General features: G+C 50.3%; 5 protein-coding genes across 5 annotated transcripts; 2 read left to right on the forward strand and 3 right to left on the reverse strand.

Moving 5' to 3' along the window:
• Positions 1-242: 242 nt before the first annotated feature.
• N7489_007516 (putative C6 finger domain protein) lies at positions 243-2,906 on the reverse strand (the record flags this gene model as incomplete). The annotated part of the gene is made up of 5 exons (XM_056713266.1): positions 243-1,120; positions 1,180-1,769; positions 1,829-2,275; positions 2,332-2,444; positions 2,508-2,906. The coding sequence occupies 5 exons, from the start codon at positions 2,904-2,906 to the stop codon at positions 243-245; spliced, it is 2,427 nt and encodes an 808-aa protein (XP_056566981.1).
• Positions 2,907-5,859: 2,953 nt separating this feature from the next.
• N7489_007517 (copper fist DNA-binding domain-containing protein) lies at positions 5,860-7,506 on the forward strand (the record flags this gene model as incomplete). Its single annotated transcript, XM_056713267.1, has 2 exons — positions 5,860-5,984; positions 6,038-7,506. The coding sequence occupies exons 1-2, from the start codon at positions 5,909-5,911 to the stop codon at positions 7,504-7,506; spliced, it is 1,545 nt and encodes a 514-aa protein (XP_056566982.1). The 5' UTR covers positions 5,860-5,908.
• A 1,124-nt stretch (positions 7,507-8,630) lies between these two features.
• N7489_007518 (alpha/beta fold hydrolase) lies at positions 8,631-9,410 on the reverse strand (the record flags this gene model as incomplete). The annotated part of the gene is made up of 1 exon (XM_056713268.1): positions 8,631-9,410. The coding sequence occupies one exon, from the start codon at positions 9,408-9,410 to the stop codon at positions 8,631-8,633; it is 780 nt and encodes a 259-aa protein (XP_056566983.1).
• Positions 9,411-11,094: 1,684 nt separating this feature from the next.
• Positions 11,095-12,120, forward strand: N7489_007519 (endonuclease/exonuclease/phosphatase family protein; the record flags this gene model as incomplete). Its single annotated transcript, XM_056713269.1, has 1 exon — positions 11,095-12,120. The coding sequence occupies one exon, from the start codon at positions 11,095-11,097 to the stop codon at positions 12,118-12,120; it is 1,026 nt and encodes a 341-aa protein (XP_056566984.1).
• Positions 12,121-12,714: 594 nt separating this feature from the next.
• Positions 12,715-16,871, reverse strand: N7489_007520 (uncharacterized protein; the record flags this gene model as incomplete). The annotated part of the gene is made up of 5 exons (XM_056713270.1): positions 12,715-12,969; positions 13,024-14,335; positions 15,304-15,453; positions 15,510-16,336; positions 16,407-16,871. The coding sequence occupies 5 exons, from the start codon at positions 16,869-16,871 to the stop codon at positions 12,715-12,717; spliced, it is 3,009 nt and encodes a 1,002-aa protein (XP_056566985.1).
• Between the last annotated feature and the right edge of the window lie 993 nt (positions 16,872-17,864).

Consider the following 17,864-nt stretch of genomic DNA (forward strand, 5'->3'; position numbering starts at 1 on the left):
TAGTGTAATGGAGCATGTGTATGTGGTATGTAAACGAGATATTCCATTCAAGGGCTAGATCCCCTAGGTAGGACTACAGCATAAGACATAAGAGACAAGATTGAAACGTGGGCCAGAGAGAAGCCCGGCGGACGCAAATATTACATAAAGAGAAATAATTTCTGACAGGCCTTTTTTGCTGAGACAAAAAGTAGACAACATAAAGATTAAGTGGAGAAGACGAGGCTTGATCGCGAAGCAAACTAACGTGTGCGACGGTAGATCAACCCAGAGAAGACATTCAGATAACCCTCCTTAGTGAGCATAGTGAAATCAACAACAACACGACCCGACCCGCCCTGCGGCTGGGTCAACTGAGGAGCAAGATTCTGCTCCGCTTCGCCCTGTTCATTAGAAAGACCCGGTGGCGGCGTAGACGGCGCATTCTGACCAACAGAGCCCTCGGCGCCTACAGCAAGATCAGCAAGGTGCTGGAGAGAACGCTGCTCATTGGGGCCCATCACAGGCTGCTGGGACTTGGCAAGCCCGCCGATCTCAGCTTCCTGTAGCTGGGTCTCCTGGGACTTGATACGGCGCCATTCGAGGAATATGCGGATCTTGGCGTCCCATTCCGGGGTGCCGAAGATATTGTCGAATTCGGAGCCCTCTGCTGCGCGCTTGGAGCGGCGGTCGAGGATCTCTTCGACTTTTTCGAGGGTCGCCCAGCATTCGTTAGCGTGTTCTGGGAGAACGGTCGCCTCGAGAAGAGTCATTGAGGCGAGGGCGAGACTGTGCAGATCGAAAGGCGATGGGAGGCGGGATTGCATGGTTGACTTGTGCATCTCGTTGATTACCTCCTGCGCGCAGAAGATGATCTCGTACGGACTGTATACGAAGACGTGGCGCTTGATGAGCAAACGGACGGTCCAGTAGAGCTGTGCTTGGAGGCTCTCGTAAAGTGGGCGAGTGGTAGAGTTCTCAGGTAATTCGTGGATCTGGAATATGTCCTCCATCTCCGCTAGACGCTCCAGGGATGATACTAGGTTCGCGCCGATGATGCGACCCAGGCCGGAGTTAGTCTGGCAAACGTTGTGGTCGACATTAGCCAGAGTGACCATCTCCGAGAGGAATGTCGAGTAAGCTGGTGCGAAACAAGTCAGTGAAATAGCACAAGTATAAAGTAAGGAAGGTTAAACATACACGCAATTCCGGTTGTGATTTGACCAACCACCCTTTCATCTTCACGGCCGCCAATCTCATGACCACCCAGGACGGTGGCGTCTGCTACACTGATAGCGTACCACCGGGCCAAGATGACGAGAGACACCCAGTTGCGCCGGGTGAGATTGGCATCCGAGTCGACATCAGGATCCACAGATCGCTTGTTCTTCAGCTGGCCTTGGCTCTTGGCCAAATCATATCCGAGCTTGTTGGCTGCTTGGACCAGGCTGCCCTTGGGGACACCATCTTTCAGAACGAAATTATCCGGTCCACGAGTGTCACAGTCGATAATCATCAGCAAAAGAGACTGAAGCCAGATAAGGTTGACAGGCGTTGTGTGGACAATCAATGGCTGGCGGGTGTGGAACATGAGGAGATCCTGAGCATTATCAAAGCCATTAATCTTCTCGAAATTGCCCGCCACGCGCGACATGTCAGTTCGAGTGGCGCTGTACAACGCATGGCAGAAGATTTCCTGTGCCTCGCGATTGCATTGATGCAAAAGCTCCAATGTTCGCTCCTTAGTGTGGGGAAGAATCGGCAGAAGGGTGTGGATCTTATGATAATAGCTGCAATCCGGTGTCAGGTGGGGTTCTCACAATCACGGGGGTTTACACATTGCACTTACGCATCAAGAGCCCCTTCATCCAGAGTCACTGGTGTCATGTCATCATCACCGTCATGCTTAGGCAAATCCGTCATCTCAAGACCGCTTGGTAGATCGTTCTCATCGCCCGTCGGGTTCCAGAACAAGTTGCCAGGTTTCGGTGCGCTACCGCTGGCGACGGCCGGGTTGTACGGGTCTGCCGCTGTCTCAGACGTGTCGAAGGCATTCTGCGATACGCGGGCGTTGAAAGAAGGCTGCGCGAACGAGGAACTAGGGAGACCTTCGAAGACCGAGTAAGTCCTCTTGCGATTGCCCGAGGTCGATTCCACCGGCGATGCGAAATCCTGGTACCCTCTTGGTAGCCCCGACACCTCGTTCATGGACTGGTATGGCACATCAGGCTGGACTATCCCCGGTTGCATCTGGTTCTCCAGGGTATGGAGTCGCTCGGCGAGTTCTTTGATGTAACTGTGTCTCTGTTAGCACTGGCGATTCTCGCAGCGGCGCATTTGTTTTTTTCCTACCCTTTACTGGGGCCACGCTTCATCGGGACGCGACTGAACTGGCACACAACACCGAGGCGTCTGCAGTTGGAGCAAGTTTCAAGGCCGGTTTCGGAGCTCGCATCGCATCGGACCTGTACAAGAAAACGCGTCTTAGCTTCGAGGTTCACAATCGCGTTCGAGGGGAGTTGTCATACTTTCTTTCGCCGACACTCGTCGCAAGCCCTTGAGATCTTGGAACGTTTGCGCGCACTTTGTTCGCCGTAGCTCAAGTCGTGATTAGGGTCGACGCCAACCTGTTGACTCGGAGGGAACTGGAGCATGTGCTGGTGCTGGTGTTGATCCTCCGAAGAGGTGCGACCCATGTCGGCAGCATTGGAGGAACCCAACACCATCGACTGGCCATGGTGAACACCGTTGCTTGTTTCGCCAAGACCTGGACCAGAGGCATCGCGCGAAAGTTCCGCGGACAGCAATTCGTCGGTGGTCATTTGGCGGTTGCCATAGTACGAGGGTACACCTTGGGCCATCTGCGCACCGTTAGGAGACGGGTAAGAGGGCGCCGGAGGCATGTCAGACTGCTCGCGAGAGTTCATCGCGTAAGATTAGACCAAAACACCTCAGAAAATGATGGGTTGTGGACAAAGCGGGCCTCCGGGGGATGGAGGGAAGATAGTGTAGGACGCGAAGTGCAAGAAGTGAAGTTTTAACTAAAATTTCGCGGGGGGAGATTTTCAAGGGGGCTAGCGCCGAGAGCGCCGCATTAAGCAACAACATTTGTAACGGAGGATTCATTTGAATTAGATATTATTTTGAAGCTATATACAGTTGTTTACTTCCCCGAGTCATTTTTTGGATGATCGCACGGAGGACGGCCTTTCGTTTCTGCGTGTCGAACGGATTAATACTATTTCCCCTTCGGCTTCGGATGAACTACGTACACTTACACTTTCAACATTCCAGTTAGGTACTTTCAGATTCACATACGTGATGCTCATATCATCTGGGCTTAGTCTAGCTGTTGACTTGGTTTAGACCTTTACAATTTTTCCGTGCCATTGTTCTACGTTCTACAGAGATTATCCATGCAAATTTCTACACTGTCGATGTTTAGCATGTACCTACACCCCCGCCAGTACCGCCACTCTATAAGGGCGCTCAACGTCCTGTCAACCGCCCGTGGGCCCCAGAGAGTATTAATCATGCCTTTAAGCCAGCAAATGACATTGGACTATTCAGTACATGTCTTGTCTGGCTGATATTATTGTCACCTTTTCGATGTCACATGACCTACTCCGTAGAGTCGCAGATGATGTTTGCCTACGGCACATAGTACTTGATTAATCTACCCATTCACCTATTGTCACTCTGCTTTATATCTAGTTTTCGATGCCCACAGAATGGGATAGATAAAGCTACACTATTGGCCGTGGCAACATTCGGGAGCTACCCAACATCTATTGGACAAACAGTCTGAGAAAGTAATGAATGATTTGCGCCTAGGCTTGGATTAAATATCCGGCCTCATCTTCGCTAAATGCAAGACGCCATCTTAATACAATATACTTTTGTCCAAGCGTACTTCTTAGTGTTATACATACTTGGTATCATCATTATCGATGAGATAGGCGCCTTTCCCTTTCAGGAAACACATATTAATCACCGAAAGGGCCGTCTCACCGGCTTTTGCATCTGTTGTAGTTACATAAACCGAAATTCTTGGCTTTCCAAGGCTGGCTCGAGAAAACTGTTGGAAATTTTCTACTCCGTAGTCTCGTAGCGAGGCGGCTGTACTCCGTAGATCATCATAATATGAATTTGGAATTTATGACGATATGGCTCTTACCATACATTCCTAATATACTTCGATGTTGCATATATATACTAGGTATAACTGAATATTCCTTCCATTAGACCAACCTAATAACTAGGAAGAATATAAAAATGAGAGAGACCATAATTTAAAGATATAATATACAACATACGTAAAAGAATGAATGAAACCCTCCAGAACCCACACCACGATAATTGGCAAAGAACGACGCAGATCAGGGCCCCAAACTCTCACTGCAGGCCGCCCGAAGCAGGAACACTGACGCCATCGGTCCACTTTCTATGGCATGCATTCGGTATTGTACTTGTATGTATCGGTACCTAGGTAACTATTAGGATGTAATTTTGCGACACCTACGTGGACTTCTTCCACTGGATGCTTTTCTCTCTTTGGGCTTTTGCAGATTTCTGTCCACGGGGTGCCAAGGACATGTCATTAGTCACTTTAATAAGGAAAACATTGAACTTACTCCCTACAGGGATTATGGAATGTTCTTTGCCAATGTGTGTTGTACCTGGCTCACACCCCTGAAACATGATCTCTCATAGATTCAGCCCCAACCCCAGCAACCGTCACACGGGACACACCATGTTCCTATTTATACGGAGTACGGAGTACTGAGTACTGCGTATGAGTTGTCAAGATCGGGATGTGCGGCCCCAGATTTTAGATCCATATTTTCCTAGTGGGGTGAGTTCGTTAAGGCTTGACCTCCAAATTTTGGTAAGGGAATTTCCATGCAGTGGCCAGTTCAGTTGCCACCCTATATACATGGTTGGGGCTGCCACTTTGGGCATTGAGAAAAAGTCAAAGTTTTAGATGAAAAAAGAAAAAAAAGGGGGAAGGAAAATCAAAAGACAAAAAGAAGCAAATCCAAATCCAAATTCTCATGTGCGTTTTAAAACCCTAAGCAGTGATGGTTCCTGTGGAGCTCCAAGTCCTTTGGAGGACTTGGAAGAATCCCAAGCCCTGGAGGGTTGACCTTTTTAGTCAAAGAACCTTGGAAGCATAGAATATTTAGTAATAGTACAAGTTATTGACTACTTTGAGCCAATTCCAAGGTTGCTACTAGAATATTTAGTCATAGGACGGTTAGTTTACATATTATCTTCTATGCATACAACATATATGAGTAAATAAAAGCAGTAAAAGCAGTAAAAGCGCAGTAAAAGTACAATACAAGTTATGTACGGCCACCAGTAAAGACCAGTGGCGCAACGAAAATCCTCGTTCCATACGTTATTAACGGCTGGCTGCCCGCCCTCCTTCCTCTTCTCTTTTCTCTTCTTCATTGCGTGTCCAACGTCTTCTTTTATCGAACGCTTTTTATCTTGGCCGCCACTACCGGTACTTGGTGTCCTGTCTAACGGCCGGCGCCAAACGGTGCGTAGGCTTGGTCCCCCTCTCCCCTCTCTATCTCTCTTACTCTCCGATCCCTGACCACCCTCTACCTCGCGAGATACCCCCTTTGGATTTTCCGATCTTTCTTTATGCTTTTCCAATCGAAGACAGTCCAGTGGCTTTGAACAGCATCTTACACTGCTAGTCCGGCGTTCTGTGAACTCCCGCATTGGGACCCTCGACTATACGATTATACCCTTTTGTTCATCTTGTTCTACTCGGACCTCATCGAAGGAACCGCCAATCGCCTTGACGGCTTGATATCCCGGTCTCTTCAACCGATCTCTCTTATTTCAATACTCTGATCTTCTCTGATATCCCTCGCGCATAATCGCATGTGTACCTCCCAGTAACACCGCAGCGATGCTCATCGACGGTGAAAAGTATGCTTGTGAGGCTTGCGTCCGGGGTCACCGAGTCAGCAGCTGTCACCACAGTGGTATGTCAATACTTGCGCTCTTTCCCGGAATATCTATGCTAATCCCCCCTTAGACCGCCAATTGACCCACATCAACAAAAAAGGCCGCCCAGTCTCTCAATGTACTCACTGTCGCGGCCTACGCAAGTCTCGGACAACTCACACCCAGTGTGATTGCGGCGAAAAGAAGAAGAAGGAAGACTGCCATAGCGGCATTCCTCACGGTCGCTGTGGTTGCTGTCATGGCCAGCGCTGCATTTGTGCACTCAAAAAGGAACACCTAGATCCGGTGCCTGAGACCGGTCTTCCCTTCTCTCCGCCTCCGCCTCCGATTGAGACCCCACGGAAACCTCCTCTTACGTCTACCAAATCTGAATCGACGCTCACGATTTTCCGCGACGGTCATCATAAACCCGCTCACAAGCATAATGACATGGCCCACAAATGTGGATTGCCTTATACGATCCCACGATCGCATACCGTCCATCACCCAACTGACTTACACCGTCGGTCAGTGGATCATTTGCCGCTAGGCCAGTCGACCTTTATCAAAGAACCTCTTACCCTGTCCGAATTCCCTACCTCACAACACACGTCGCAGAATGGTTCTCCCAATAGCGCGCATACTTCGGGCGCGGAAGACGATTTGAATCCTGCTCCTCTCGATCCCTCATACCTCGACAACTTCGTTACGCCAGCACCTCCTGCTCCATCATTAGACCGGCCTCATGATACAACGTCAAACCCGATATCTGCCTCTGCAACCGTGGACAAATTCCCTCTGGATCAGATTGTCACCAGTGTTCCTCCACTTGACGTCTCCTCTTTCGCCTCCTTCCCGACAACAAGCACCAATTCTCCGATCACCTGCATGGCATTCCAAGAACCTTACCAAGAATGTTATTTCACTTCCCCAGACTCGGACATGCCCCTGGGATCTGCTGGAATCGGTGCTCCCTCAGTCGATTGGTCAAGTTTCCCCCTATACTCCGATGTGACTGCCGCAACCAGCACCCAAGCTCCTTCATATGCCAGCTTTGATTACACCGGGTATCCCTCTGGTCTTCCACCGCCATCATCATCCGGGGATATTTCCGAAGGTGATGAGTTTGGACCGCTTCCGGGTTTGGGTCATGCTGGCAATGACATGCACGATCTGCACAGCGTGAGCGAAGCGTCTGACATGGACCATCTCCGCGTCAGCTCTGCATCCTCATTGGCTGGTCTCCCTCAGACGCGTCTCCTGTCGTCCAATGAGCTGGACTCGATCAACATCGATGACTTCCTCAAGTCGACTAATGAGTCCACCGCTGCGCTCGAGCACCAGCTGCAAGCCGGCATGACTGCGGAGCCGAAATCGGTCCCTGCGCAGGATATCTATGCCATGACGCAGATGCCAGCCTACAAGCCCATGACGTCGGCCCCGATGACCAAGGCTCCCTCGCCGCCGTCGGACTCCGTTCCTATCTGGCCTGGTCTGTTCGACGCTGGTTCTACCCCGCCCATGGACGACAACTTCTTCCAGCAATCCTGGGCCCAGTAAGAACCAGTGTTGCCCATTTCTCCTTGCTTATATTCTCTTCCTCCTATACTTCTTTTGTCCTGGGGCTTGCTCTCTTGCGGCAATCTACCACCACCTCCACCCGTCTTCATGACCATGATGAGAGATGATGATAAATGCCTGATTTGTCTTGTTCCATTAGCCAGTCTAGATTCCTTCCTTGATAGCCATTCAATCTAGAGGGGTTTGCGATTTGGAACCTTGCACGTGCCTGTACATTCTTTTGCTTCTTGCTTCCGTACATGCGCTTTTTTTCATTATTCATTCCTTGCTTGCATTCTCGCCGATGTATAGAATCTTTTTTTCCTTTTGTTCCCTTTTTACCTGTACAATGACTTGGGTGGTCCTTCTCTATACACTCGCCTCCGGACGACCATACCCAGATGCATGCACAATGCGGATCGCTACAGACCCCGAGATTCGCCTCTGGATGTTCATCACCCCGTATTTTATGATATAGGGCAACACAGAACGATAGCTGATATACCCCAAGCCGATGTTATCACTGATCCCAGTTACCTATCAACTAGGTAAAGCAGTTCAATACCAAATAAACTCTGTATTACATCTTCAAGGACACTAGTAACAATCGCCCGTCGATCGAAAAGATGATCCCGGCTAGGCACCGGGATGTAGCGGTGAGCAAGTCCGAGCTGTAGCCCAGTGGCACTCCGCTGCCTCATCGGCAGACCGACTCGTGTATTTGGTCAGGTTGGACGTACAATTTAGTGTCTTCGGCCCCATAGGCTGCTCTCTTCCACTCTAGCTCTTTTGCCCTGAGTACCGAATGACCAGTCTTTAACGCGATCCCTTACTCCGAGACACTACACGATCTTTCCCACGTTCTGAAACAGTGAAACATTATCTACATGGTACAACTACCCTAAGCAATTTATAATACCGGAAATAAAGACAAGTTACATACACATCGGATTTCAGGCCGCGAGATGGCTTTCCTTCCGGTTTCGCTCGCCAGCCAGTGTATGTAGTATGAGACCTCGCATGAGACCTCGCATCTTCGCCATTGAATTGATTACTGAATCATAAAAGGAAAAGCCGTCAAACAATCTTCAAGAATACTCAAAAAGGGGTCTACAAACGCACCGCTAAAGCTTCACAAAGCCCCCAGGTAGCTCCATACGCTCGAACCACGCCACCGCAGTCTCTGCAAACAACCGCGGCGCCTGCCGATTCCACGGATGTCGCATACCCAAGTGCGTATACGCAACAGTCTCATCATTCAACTCCCTCCCAATCTCCACCAACCTCACAGCATCACGCGAGCTATCCTTGGTAGGTATTAGCCCGCCTTTACCAGCCGCAACAATAAGTGTGCGCGCCGGCCACGGCACCGGCCACTCGGTGGGTTCCTCCGGCGCCACAATCTGCCGACACAAGTCTAGCGTGCAGAGATCTGTATCAATGTGTGGGATATCGGCACCGTCCATTGCCCAGCTAATCAGGGGGCGGGCAAGACAGTTCTCCACACGCGACATCGCCCATGCTGCGTATGGGATGTACGGTGTGATTGACGTCCGAGGGAACATTCCAAAGCCGGAGATGAAGATTGAGTTAACTACATCTGGGTCTGTGGAGGCTAGACGTATGGCGACTTGAGCGCCTAGACTGTGGCCGATAATATGTGCTGAGCCATTTATGGCGTGCGCGCGGATTAGCTGGGCTGTCATGTGGGAGGCGAGATCTATTGAGAACGGTGTTGATTGGGATTTGCCATGGCCTGGGAGGTCTGGGACTAGGAGGTGGTAGGATTTTGGGAGGTGGGGGATCACTAGATCCCAGTAGAGACCGGATACCAAGGCGCCGTGGATTAGGACGACTGTTGTTTGGCCGGCGTTGTGCGTTGTATGGTATATCTCGAGAGACATGGAGTGATATGAGTGCCACGGGTAGATTTTGTGTTGTAGGGCTCCGATTTGGTGATCCTGGTGTGTCTAGGTGGTGCCACATATCCATAAGTACCCAACTAGCGATAATTGGGGGCCGGGGGACAGCGGCCCGACCTGGTTTAGAAGTTATCGTTCTACGTCTTGTCAGAATCGGATTTTTCAAATGGAAAGGTTTTCGATAGGATGATCAAGTTCGTTCAGTTTCTTACATAGCTTACGACATCGGCGTAAGATCCCAACTGTCGAAGCTCATCTTTTCCTAGTAGAGTCAGCTGCTGTAAAATATATAGTATACACACTAGTCCTCCTAAAATAGAACCGAACAGTTCCACACTCCATATCAGCTACTTCGTATGTACCTAACGTACGTAAACATGTACCCCACATGCTTAGCTACATAGGTATGCAACGCAACCACGCACATCCATGCATACATGTAATATACATTGTACATACCGTGCAACAGGGAATCCCCTGTATCGATGCCAACTCATAGCTAAGCATTAGCCAAGAAAACGCCAGTCAGGGCTTGGGGCACGAGGTAGGTGCAGTATTCGTCCGAGAATGCGGTCTACAGTGTGACTACTGTATGCTGCATCTTGCTGTACGATCAGGTCTTGCATGTGTGACCTGGAGGGTGGGGGTCGTGGTCTTAGCTATACCGGTGCCGGTTACCGAGAATATAGCGTAAGAGTGTAAGGTGCATGTGAGTGCGTGGACTTGCTTGTGCGCCTTGCATACGTATGGATCTTGGGTTGGGATGTATGGATGTATGTTGTACACTGTATGTGTTGGGTAGATGGATAGCTCCATAGATCAGGAAGGATAGAGCTGGGTTTATTCTGAGGTCATATTCTAATGAATGAGCCGGTGTACGTTTATGCTCGTCGTCGTTGTATTCCATGTTTCTGTCTACTATGGGGTGCTCACCGCTTCTTTGCATTTCTTGTGTCATAGTACATGTCAGATCGAGGTAGAATATGTATGTATGTATACTATTGTGTTCAATGATGATACTTCCCTTGTTGGAATCAACTGCAGCTGACTACTAGCTCATCATATAAGGATTCGAGTTTGGACTTAGCTCGCTGGTAACCAAGCATCCACCAAGCAAAAGACTTACGGGCCCTGCATATTATTGAATTAATTGAATATACTTGGAGCTCCTTCGTCAGCGAGTTCCCAACGCCATTACTCTGTTGCCTCGTTGTCTTTGGTTCTCTCCTTTTAGGGTTGCAGTGGGTCTGCAGAACGGTAATCCAACGTCATATATATATATCCGAGTTGTTAACAGGAGAAGAGTTCAAGATACAACATAAATTATCGTTAGAAAAAATCGAAATATAGGGGAAATCCTAAAGCATCCTACTGAAAGAATGTCCAATATCCCTAGAAGGCCTAGGATATAGGGACCACAAGGCCCCTCACTCAAGATTCAGGATTTCTACTACAGGTCTGACCTAAACTATAGTAACGAGCCTATGGATATAACCATTGATCTATATATCTTATTGCTACATACATGTAAGTGCTATCACGCTGGCCAGCCTGAGGCTCAATGCTTAACTAATCCCAAGACTACCCCGGCTACCCTACCCCTCTGCAAACCTTCCAAGGTAAACCTCACCAGGCAACATCGGAAGTACCCAACCTCATTCTCACCATGAACATTTACGCACGCGTCCAGTCAAACATAATGTCCTGGAAACACGACACACCACTTCCAACCGACGTACCAGCTGATCCAAAATTCCAGCCCTGGCACCAGTACGACGCCAACTCGCAGCAGTGGGATCCAGTGAGCGCGAATGAAAATGCAGAACCAGCACCAGCACGCACGGACGACACACCGTCCGATCTAGTGCTCTTAACATGGAACATCGACGGATTATTCAGTGGAATGCAAAAACGCGTCACCGAGATTCTCGCCTTCATCACCCAACTGGATACGAAGGTGGACGTCATCTTCTTCCAAGAAGTGTCACAGCGGGCTCTACGACTAATTCTGAGCGATGAACGTATTCGCGAATCGTGGTTCTCAACCGAGCACGAGGATACCCCGTGCAGACAGTCCTTCATAACGATGACATTAGTGTCCAAGTCACCCTTTACATCACAGCACAGCTCCGAGAAAGGCAGGTTCGCTCTCGGCGCTGTTTGGAGAGTCGCCTACCCCAGTCACTTCGATCGAGATGTACTCTTTTGCGATCTGTTCGTTCCTTCACGCACAGACGTTTCTTCTACACGGGTTCGACTTGCAAACGTCCACCTGGATTCCCTAGCCATCAGACCTTCCCACCGACCCCAGCAACTCTCCATCGTTTCCTCTTTCCTGCGTAGTGCAGGCCGTGGGCTTGTTGCTGGAGACTTCAACCCCGTTCTGGATGAAGATGCCGCCCTCGTAGAGACCAATGGTCTTACAGATGCCTGGGCTACCCTTCGTCCTGAGGAACCGGGGTATACATGGGGTGCGGATGGGAAGCAGCGGTTTCCGCCAAATCGGATGGATAAGGTCGCGTTGCTTGGTCTCGAGGCGCGGGGGATTAGAATACTCGAGGCTCAGCCAGTGGGTGGGTTGGACGGACAGCAGGATACTCCAAGTGATGCGGCTATACCATATTTCCATACTCAGCCTATGCTCTGGAGTGATCATCATGGTTTGATTTGCTCTTTTGGGCTTGGGGAGTGAGCTGTGATTTGCGCTGTCGCCATCGGATGAAGTTTGGTACTTTATGTCGTCTCTTTCCCCCCAAATACCCCTAGCTATGCCCGTTCCTGTCATCCGTCTATCTCTAGCCAAACATTATTTTTATTTTAAGGAAAGCATGGACATGATCAGAGTAAGAATGATGAAGGTACGAAAATCTGATCGGAATCAACGAAGCACAATCCATTCTCTATAAAAGGCGAGATATGCAGTAGCTACATCAAAAAGAACGATGCAAACGTGCCTCGAGAGATGTATACGACTATTCAAAATGCGATGCATAAATGTCTGACAAGAGTATCCAAAAGTGGGAATCGAAAATAGCAGCCCAGTAGAGTCAGTAGTCTATGAGGTATCGAGGGCGAACCAAATCCAGATCCATATCCAAATTCAAATATTCAAAAGATTGCGTCGTAGAGGCCACATATAGATGGATGCCGATGACCCATCCAGTCTAGACGTGAAAAAGAGAACCACAACCAAAAACGATATATGGTGGCGGCGAATCGCTCGAAGAGAGGATGGCGATGGGTGGGCGGTTCACATTTACATGGCTTTTGGTACGTTTGTACATGTTCATCGGTACTTGTCCATAAACTCGGCGTGGAACTTGACGATGCGCTCAGCCCAGTCGGTGCCGGGGGCGAGGAATGTTGTGCGAAAGTGGAAAGTGTTATCCTTCTGGCCGAAGCCGGAGCCGGGGACGACGCAGACACCTGTGGCGTCCAGCAGGGCCAAGCAGTAGAACTCGTCGGCGGCGCGGCCCTCGGCCTTGGCGGCTTCAACGGCCTTGGCGGGGAGGTGAATAGTGGGGAAAAGGTACATGGCACCCTGTTGACAGGATTAGTAAATAAGTAACAATTTGAACAGGTTTATAATACGTACCTGGGGCTCCTGGAGCTCAACACCCTCCATGCGCTGGAAGGCGTTGAACAAGGAAAGGGCGCGCTTGTGCAGACCTTCCTTGATACCGTTGTACTCCTTCTGGTAGAGCTCGAAGCTAGGCTCGCCCTCTAGAGGAGGGTTGACCATGCACTCGAGAAGGCACTGTGCGACGACCGGCGGGCACAGGCCAATGCTGACGAGCTTGTAGATCTGCTCGTGGACGAGGGGGTCGAAGCCAGCAAGCTCGAAGTAGCCACCACGGTGGCCGCACTCACCAACCATACCCTTGGAGATACTGTGCAACGAGACCAGCTCGACATCGTCGTATTTACCGGGCTTTTCCTTCTGGAGCTGGCGCAGACGCTTCTTGAAGGAGACAAACTCGCCCTTGAAAACGTTGGTTTGGTACACCTCGTCAGCGATGACCACCAAGCTTTCCTCGGCGGCGACATCCAGGACCTGTTTGATGTCGTCGGGGCTCAGAGAGGCACCGGTAGGGTTACCCGGGTTGATCACGACAATGGCGCGCACATCGGTGCCTGCGGCCTTGGCGTCTTCAATGGACTTGAGGATCGCGTTGACGTCAGTACCCCATGCCTTCTCCTCCTCGAGGAGGTAAGGAACGCAGCGGGCATTCAACAGCGTCAAGCTTGCGGTGTAAAGAGGGTACTGGGGGATAGGGACGAGGACACCGGCATTGGGGTCGTTGCAGATGACGCTCAAGATGGTGCTCACACCCGACGACGCACCCGCGGTCAAGAACAGGTCCTGGGGGTTGGCAGGGAAGCCATCACGCTTCTCAATGAACTTGGCGACGCTGTCACGAATCCCCGGCGCACCCTGGCTGTGACTGTAGGCGCCAACGCTCTGCACATTGGCCAAAAGGGCCTGGGCCCGGTCGATCACATCCTGCTTGTATCCAAGTGACTTCTTGAGGACCTCGGGGTTTTCCAACAACGAGGGGTTCTCGACGAGACTGAGGACCTGGCGGAAGAAGGTGATGGGCTTCTGATCGAGCTGTTGGGGGTTACCGATGTTGGCGAAGATGACGCTTTCGAAGGGCAGGGACTTGTCGCCATCAAGCAGACGCTGGCGGTAGGTCTCAGCCTTGACGGCCAATTCACCGCGCACAGCGTACTTGGCATCTCTAACGTGCTGGTTGATGTTGTCGACGTTTAGACACTTGCGGTTCTGGACGGCCGACAGGGTGCGCTTAGCGGTATATGAGACGGTGGTTTGAGTCATGATGGGCTCTGGATTGACCCGGAGGAGGTTAGTGAGGTTCAGAATAAGTAGACTAGTATTCTCGAGACTAAAGAGGAGAATCAAGTATATAAAGGTTGCAGAGATGTTGAGATCGCAACCAGTAATTGGGGGATATGGTTTAAACAAATAATCACACCACAAAAACGCTCAAGACCAAAAGATTGCGTAAACCCCCAACTATGTAAGCTGGGGTGATTTCGGGATCCGACGTACCTGACCTGGCGGAGAGACACCCCGCAGCGCCACGTGCGGCCGGGCGATGTAGGAGGCCATTCGGCCGGGTAGTCAGTGCCCGTAGCGGAGACGCCCGCACGCTGGATGCGAGCTTATATTGCCAGGACATTTTGACAAATAGTCAATCAATGATCGGATTGATCAATTAGAAAAGTCCTTTTGGCACGAACCCCTGTCGTGATTGTCCGATTGCGATCGGGAGAAGAAGGGGAAAAAAATAAAAGACCCTGGCGATTGGGCGGTGAACCTGTGAGTCAGCATTTCCCCACAACCCCCATGGGCCGTCGGTAGCCGATTACGATAAGGATGTTGAGATATCAGACTCATGGAGACCGCGGGGAGAGGTGGCTACGGTGAAAGATTTGGTGAAAGATCTGGTCGATGATGAGAACTACTGCGTATACACATCTTGCATTGAGGATCATCCACGTTTATGCATGCCAACATGATCGGCGACGATCATTATCCGAGGGAAAGTCAGACGCTTTGCCCGACATCGACCCATCTTCGGAGCTGCCCGGTGTGGGGTTCGACTTCGAAAGGACGTACTTTTAGTCAAGAAATTGGTCATGTCACGTCACTGGCATGGGTGGCATGTCTTAGGATCTACGGGCTAAGTCTCCCTTGGCGAGTTCGAGAACACACGGTAAGTAAGATTGTCCATTCAGGCATACATAGTCGATCATAGGTTGTGGGATTGAGGCTCAGAATGCCCCCAAGTTCGTAGATATGCCACCTTAACTTCGCTCACTTCCGCGAAGACGCACAGCTTGGCCGTACTTCTGAATCTTGGTGATCAGGGAGTCACCATGCTTCACCACATCGGCATACTGCTTGTTCTTGTCGTCTGGTCGATTCGTCTCGATGATACCATTGACCCGATCGATGGTGCAGGCAATGCGGTTGTTTGAAATAAACTTGGCAAGGTCCCTGTGGTTATGGTCAGCAAGCTACTTTTTAATTGAAGAGTATCAGACAACACATACCGGTCCAAGTAGTCTACAGTTACACCGAAGTCGTTGGCCATACCACTCAGCCCCACCACACGGTAGCTCTGAAGAAGCTGCTGGTAGGCGCGCAGTCGCATCTCACGAACGAACCAAGCCCGGTGCTCGTGCAGATAGCGGTCTTGTGTCAGGAACTGGTCCTCAACGGCCGCGAGTGCTACAAAGAACGAGCGGTAGTTGCCGTTGTAGAGACTGGTAACCAGGTTTGCAAGCGGTGCGAAGTCAACGGGCGCCTCGGTCTCTACTGGCGCGCCAGAGCCAGTTGAGAAAGAGGAGATGTTGACAGCGGTCTTGGCACCGGCGGGTGTGGGAAGTCCCCCTGTTGTCTCCTTCATCACCTCATCCCGGGCACCAGGGCCTGAGGAAACTTCCCCACTCAACGCAGCCAGTTGGTCTTCCGGAGAGCCAAGGATGGCCTTGATCTCTGGTGCATCCACTACCTTCGCCTTGAAGTCCACACGCTTGAGCGACAAGGACCCCGCAAGGACTGAGTAAATCACCAGCGAAGAATAGCTGCAAAGTTCGTAGCTTGTGAAGGTAGACAGACTGTCGAGAAGGAGGGGAGCGGCAAGGCTGTAAGAGCGAATGGTGAGCAAGTGCAATCCCTTGTATGCCTTGAGACGGTTTCGACGGTCCCAATCTCCACCACTCTCTACCAAGGTCTCTGCTCGTTCAATGGTCTTGTTCACAAACAAAAGGTCGCCGAAGAAGAGTCCGATGCGGAGCATAGCCATCACCAAATCAATCTTGGTGCCCAGGAATCCGGTCTTTTCGAGGAGGGCTTCGTGGGATTCGACAGCTTTGTCCTATTGGAATACTGGTGTTAGCTAGCAAATCGAAGAAGCTTGATAGGAACATAAAACGAAAAATCCTCACCTTATCTCCCACACGAGCCCAGAACTCAGCTCGCTTCCCGCGCGCAGCTTGTACCTCAGTCTCCCCAGCAGCCTCTTCCGCGTCATCTTCCTCCTTCTGGAAGGTCTCCAGTTCTTTCTTGTTATCCTCCAGTAGAGACTGGTAGAGCTGCTCGTCCCAAGGGAAATCAATCTTCACTGGTGCTTTGCGAGATGCAATAAGATTGGAGGTGATGAGAGGTTGCGTTGAGTTCCCTCCATTTTGTGGGTGCTGTGTTACGCCTTCGCCGGAGTTGTTCAAGATGCCTTCAGTGGGATGGGCGAGATGCCGGTAGAAAGGAGCCATTTTGTTCTCCAGGATAACATCTTGGAGCTTCTTCAATGAGCTCTGCTGGACAGCTGGCGCGCATGCTGGGTTGGAGAGGTTGAAGACATGTTGGGCGATGGAGAGGTTGGGGAACTTGATATATTGCGGATCAGACCCCATGGTGGCGATGGGGAACTGGATATGCTGACAGGACTCCCACGAGTTAAAGAGATGATGCAAAGAGCAGGGAGAAGATGGGAGCTGGTGATGTCTGGGGATGAGATCAAGCCAGGTGCATCACCGTAGCCCGAGCTCAGCTGGCGGAACGTTTCTCCGTGCCGAGCTTTCTTTAGCCTTCTCCCGGACGTCAAGATAAACCTATCTTAAGATGTATGAGATCTCGGTCGCATCTACAAAGAAAATATTCCTGCTTCTCCGTGGAAAAAGGCATTTCTACTTTTATTATCTTGTTCTGGAGGGAGATGCGTATTTGCAATATGTCTGGCTTGACTTCTCTGGGTTAATCACGTTGGATCATCAGACTGAGGATAGCTAGGAATTCTATACGTTGGCTCGTGAAAAGACTTCCATGTTCCATGAATGAATTGTAACTGCATGTTATGGTCAACCTTGGAAGACCCAAGCCCGAGGATTCACGGCCTGGTGATCTTCCGGCGCATAGGGCTGAACTGCTTTATTTTATTTGGCATTGGAGAGCAAATCAAGGATAGAATACAACATTACATATATGTAGCTAGGTATAAACTTGCTCGTCTGTCTCACTACTTTAGGGAGTTGGATCCCTAAAAGGGTTAACCCTTTTCATTACGGAAATAGGCAGGTGCAGCCCCAAATTCCGACAGGGGACCGAAAGCACGTGCTTGTCCTATAGGATATGCCTTCTACGGTCAACATCCACATCCTTGAGACATCGCACTAAGTTCCATATCTGATTCGGAACGGGAAGCTTGTTTCGATATCGACATCAGCCCATCTCCTAACACTCTGAGAGGCCTACCTACCTACCTACCTAGATACCTAGGTATAGGTATCTAGGTAGGTATATGTTGGAGAGTGCAACCTACCCCGACTGGTCTAGTCAAACACACCATTGGCTAGAGAAAGGGCCTTGATATTTCTGGTGATTATCATTGGCCAACAAATCCGTTAGAC

This window comes from Penicillium chrysogenum (assembly GCF_028827035.1).
Source record: "Penicillium chrysogenum strain IBT 35668 chromosome Unknown utg000004l_segment0_segment0, whole genome shotgun sequence".
In the NCBI taxonomy this organism is placed as follows: domain Eukaryota; kingdom Fungi; phylum Ascomycota; class Eurotiomycetes; order Eurotiales; family Aspergillaceae; genus Penicillium; species Penicillium chrysogenum.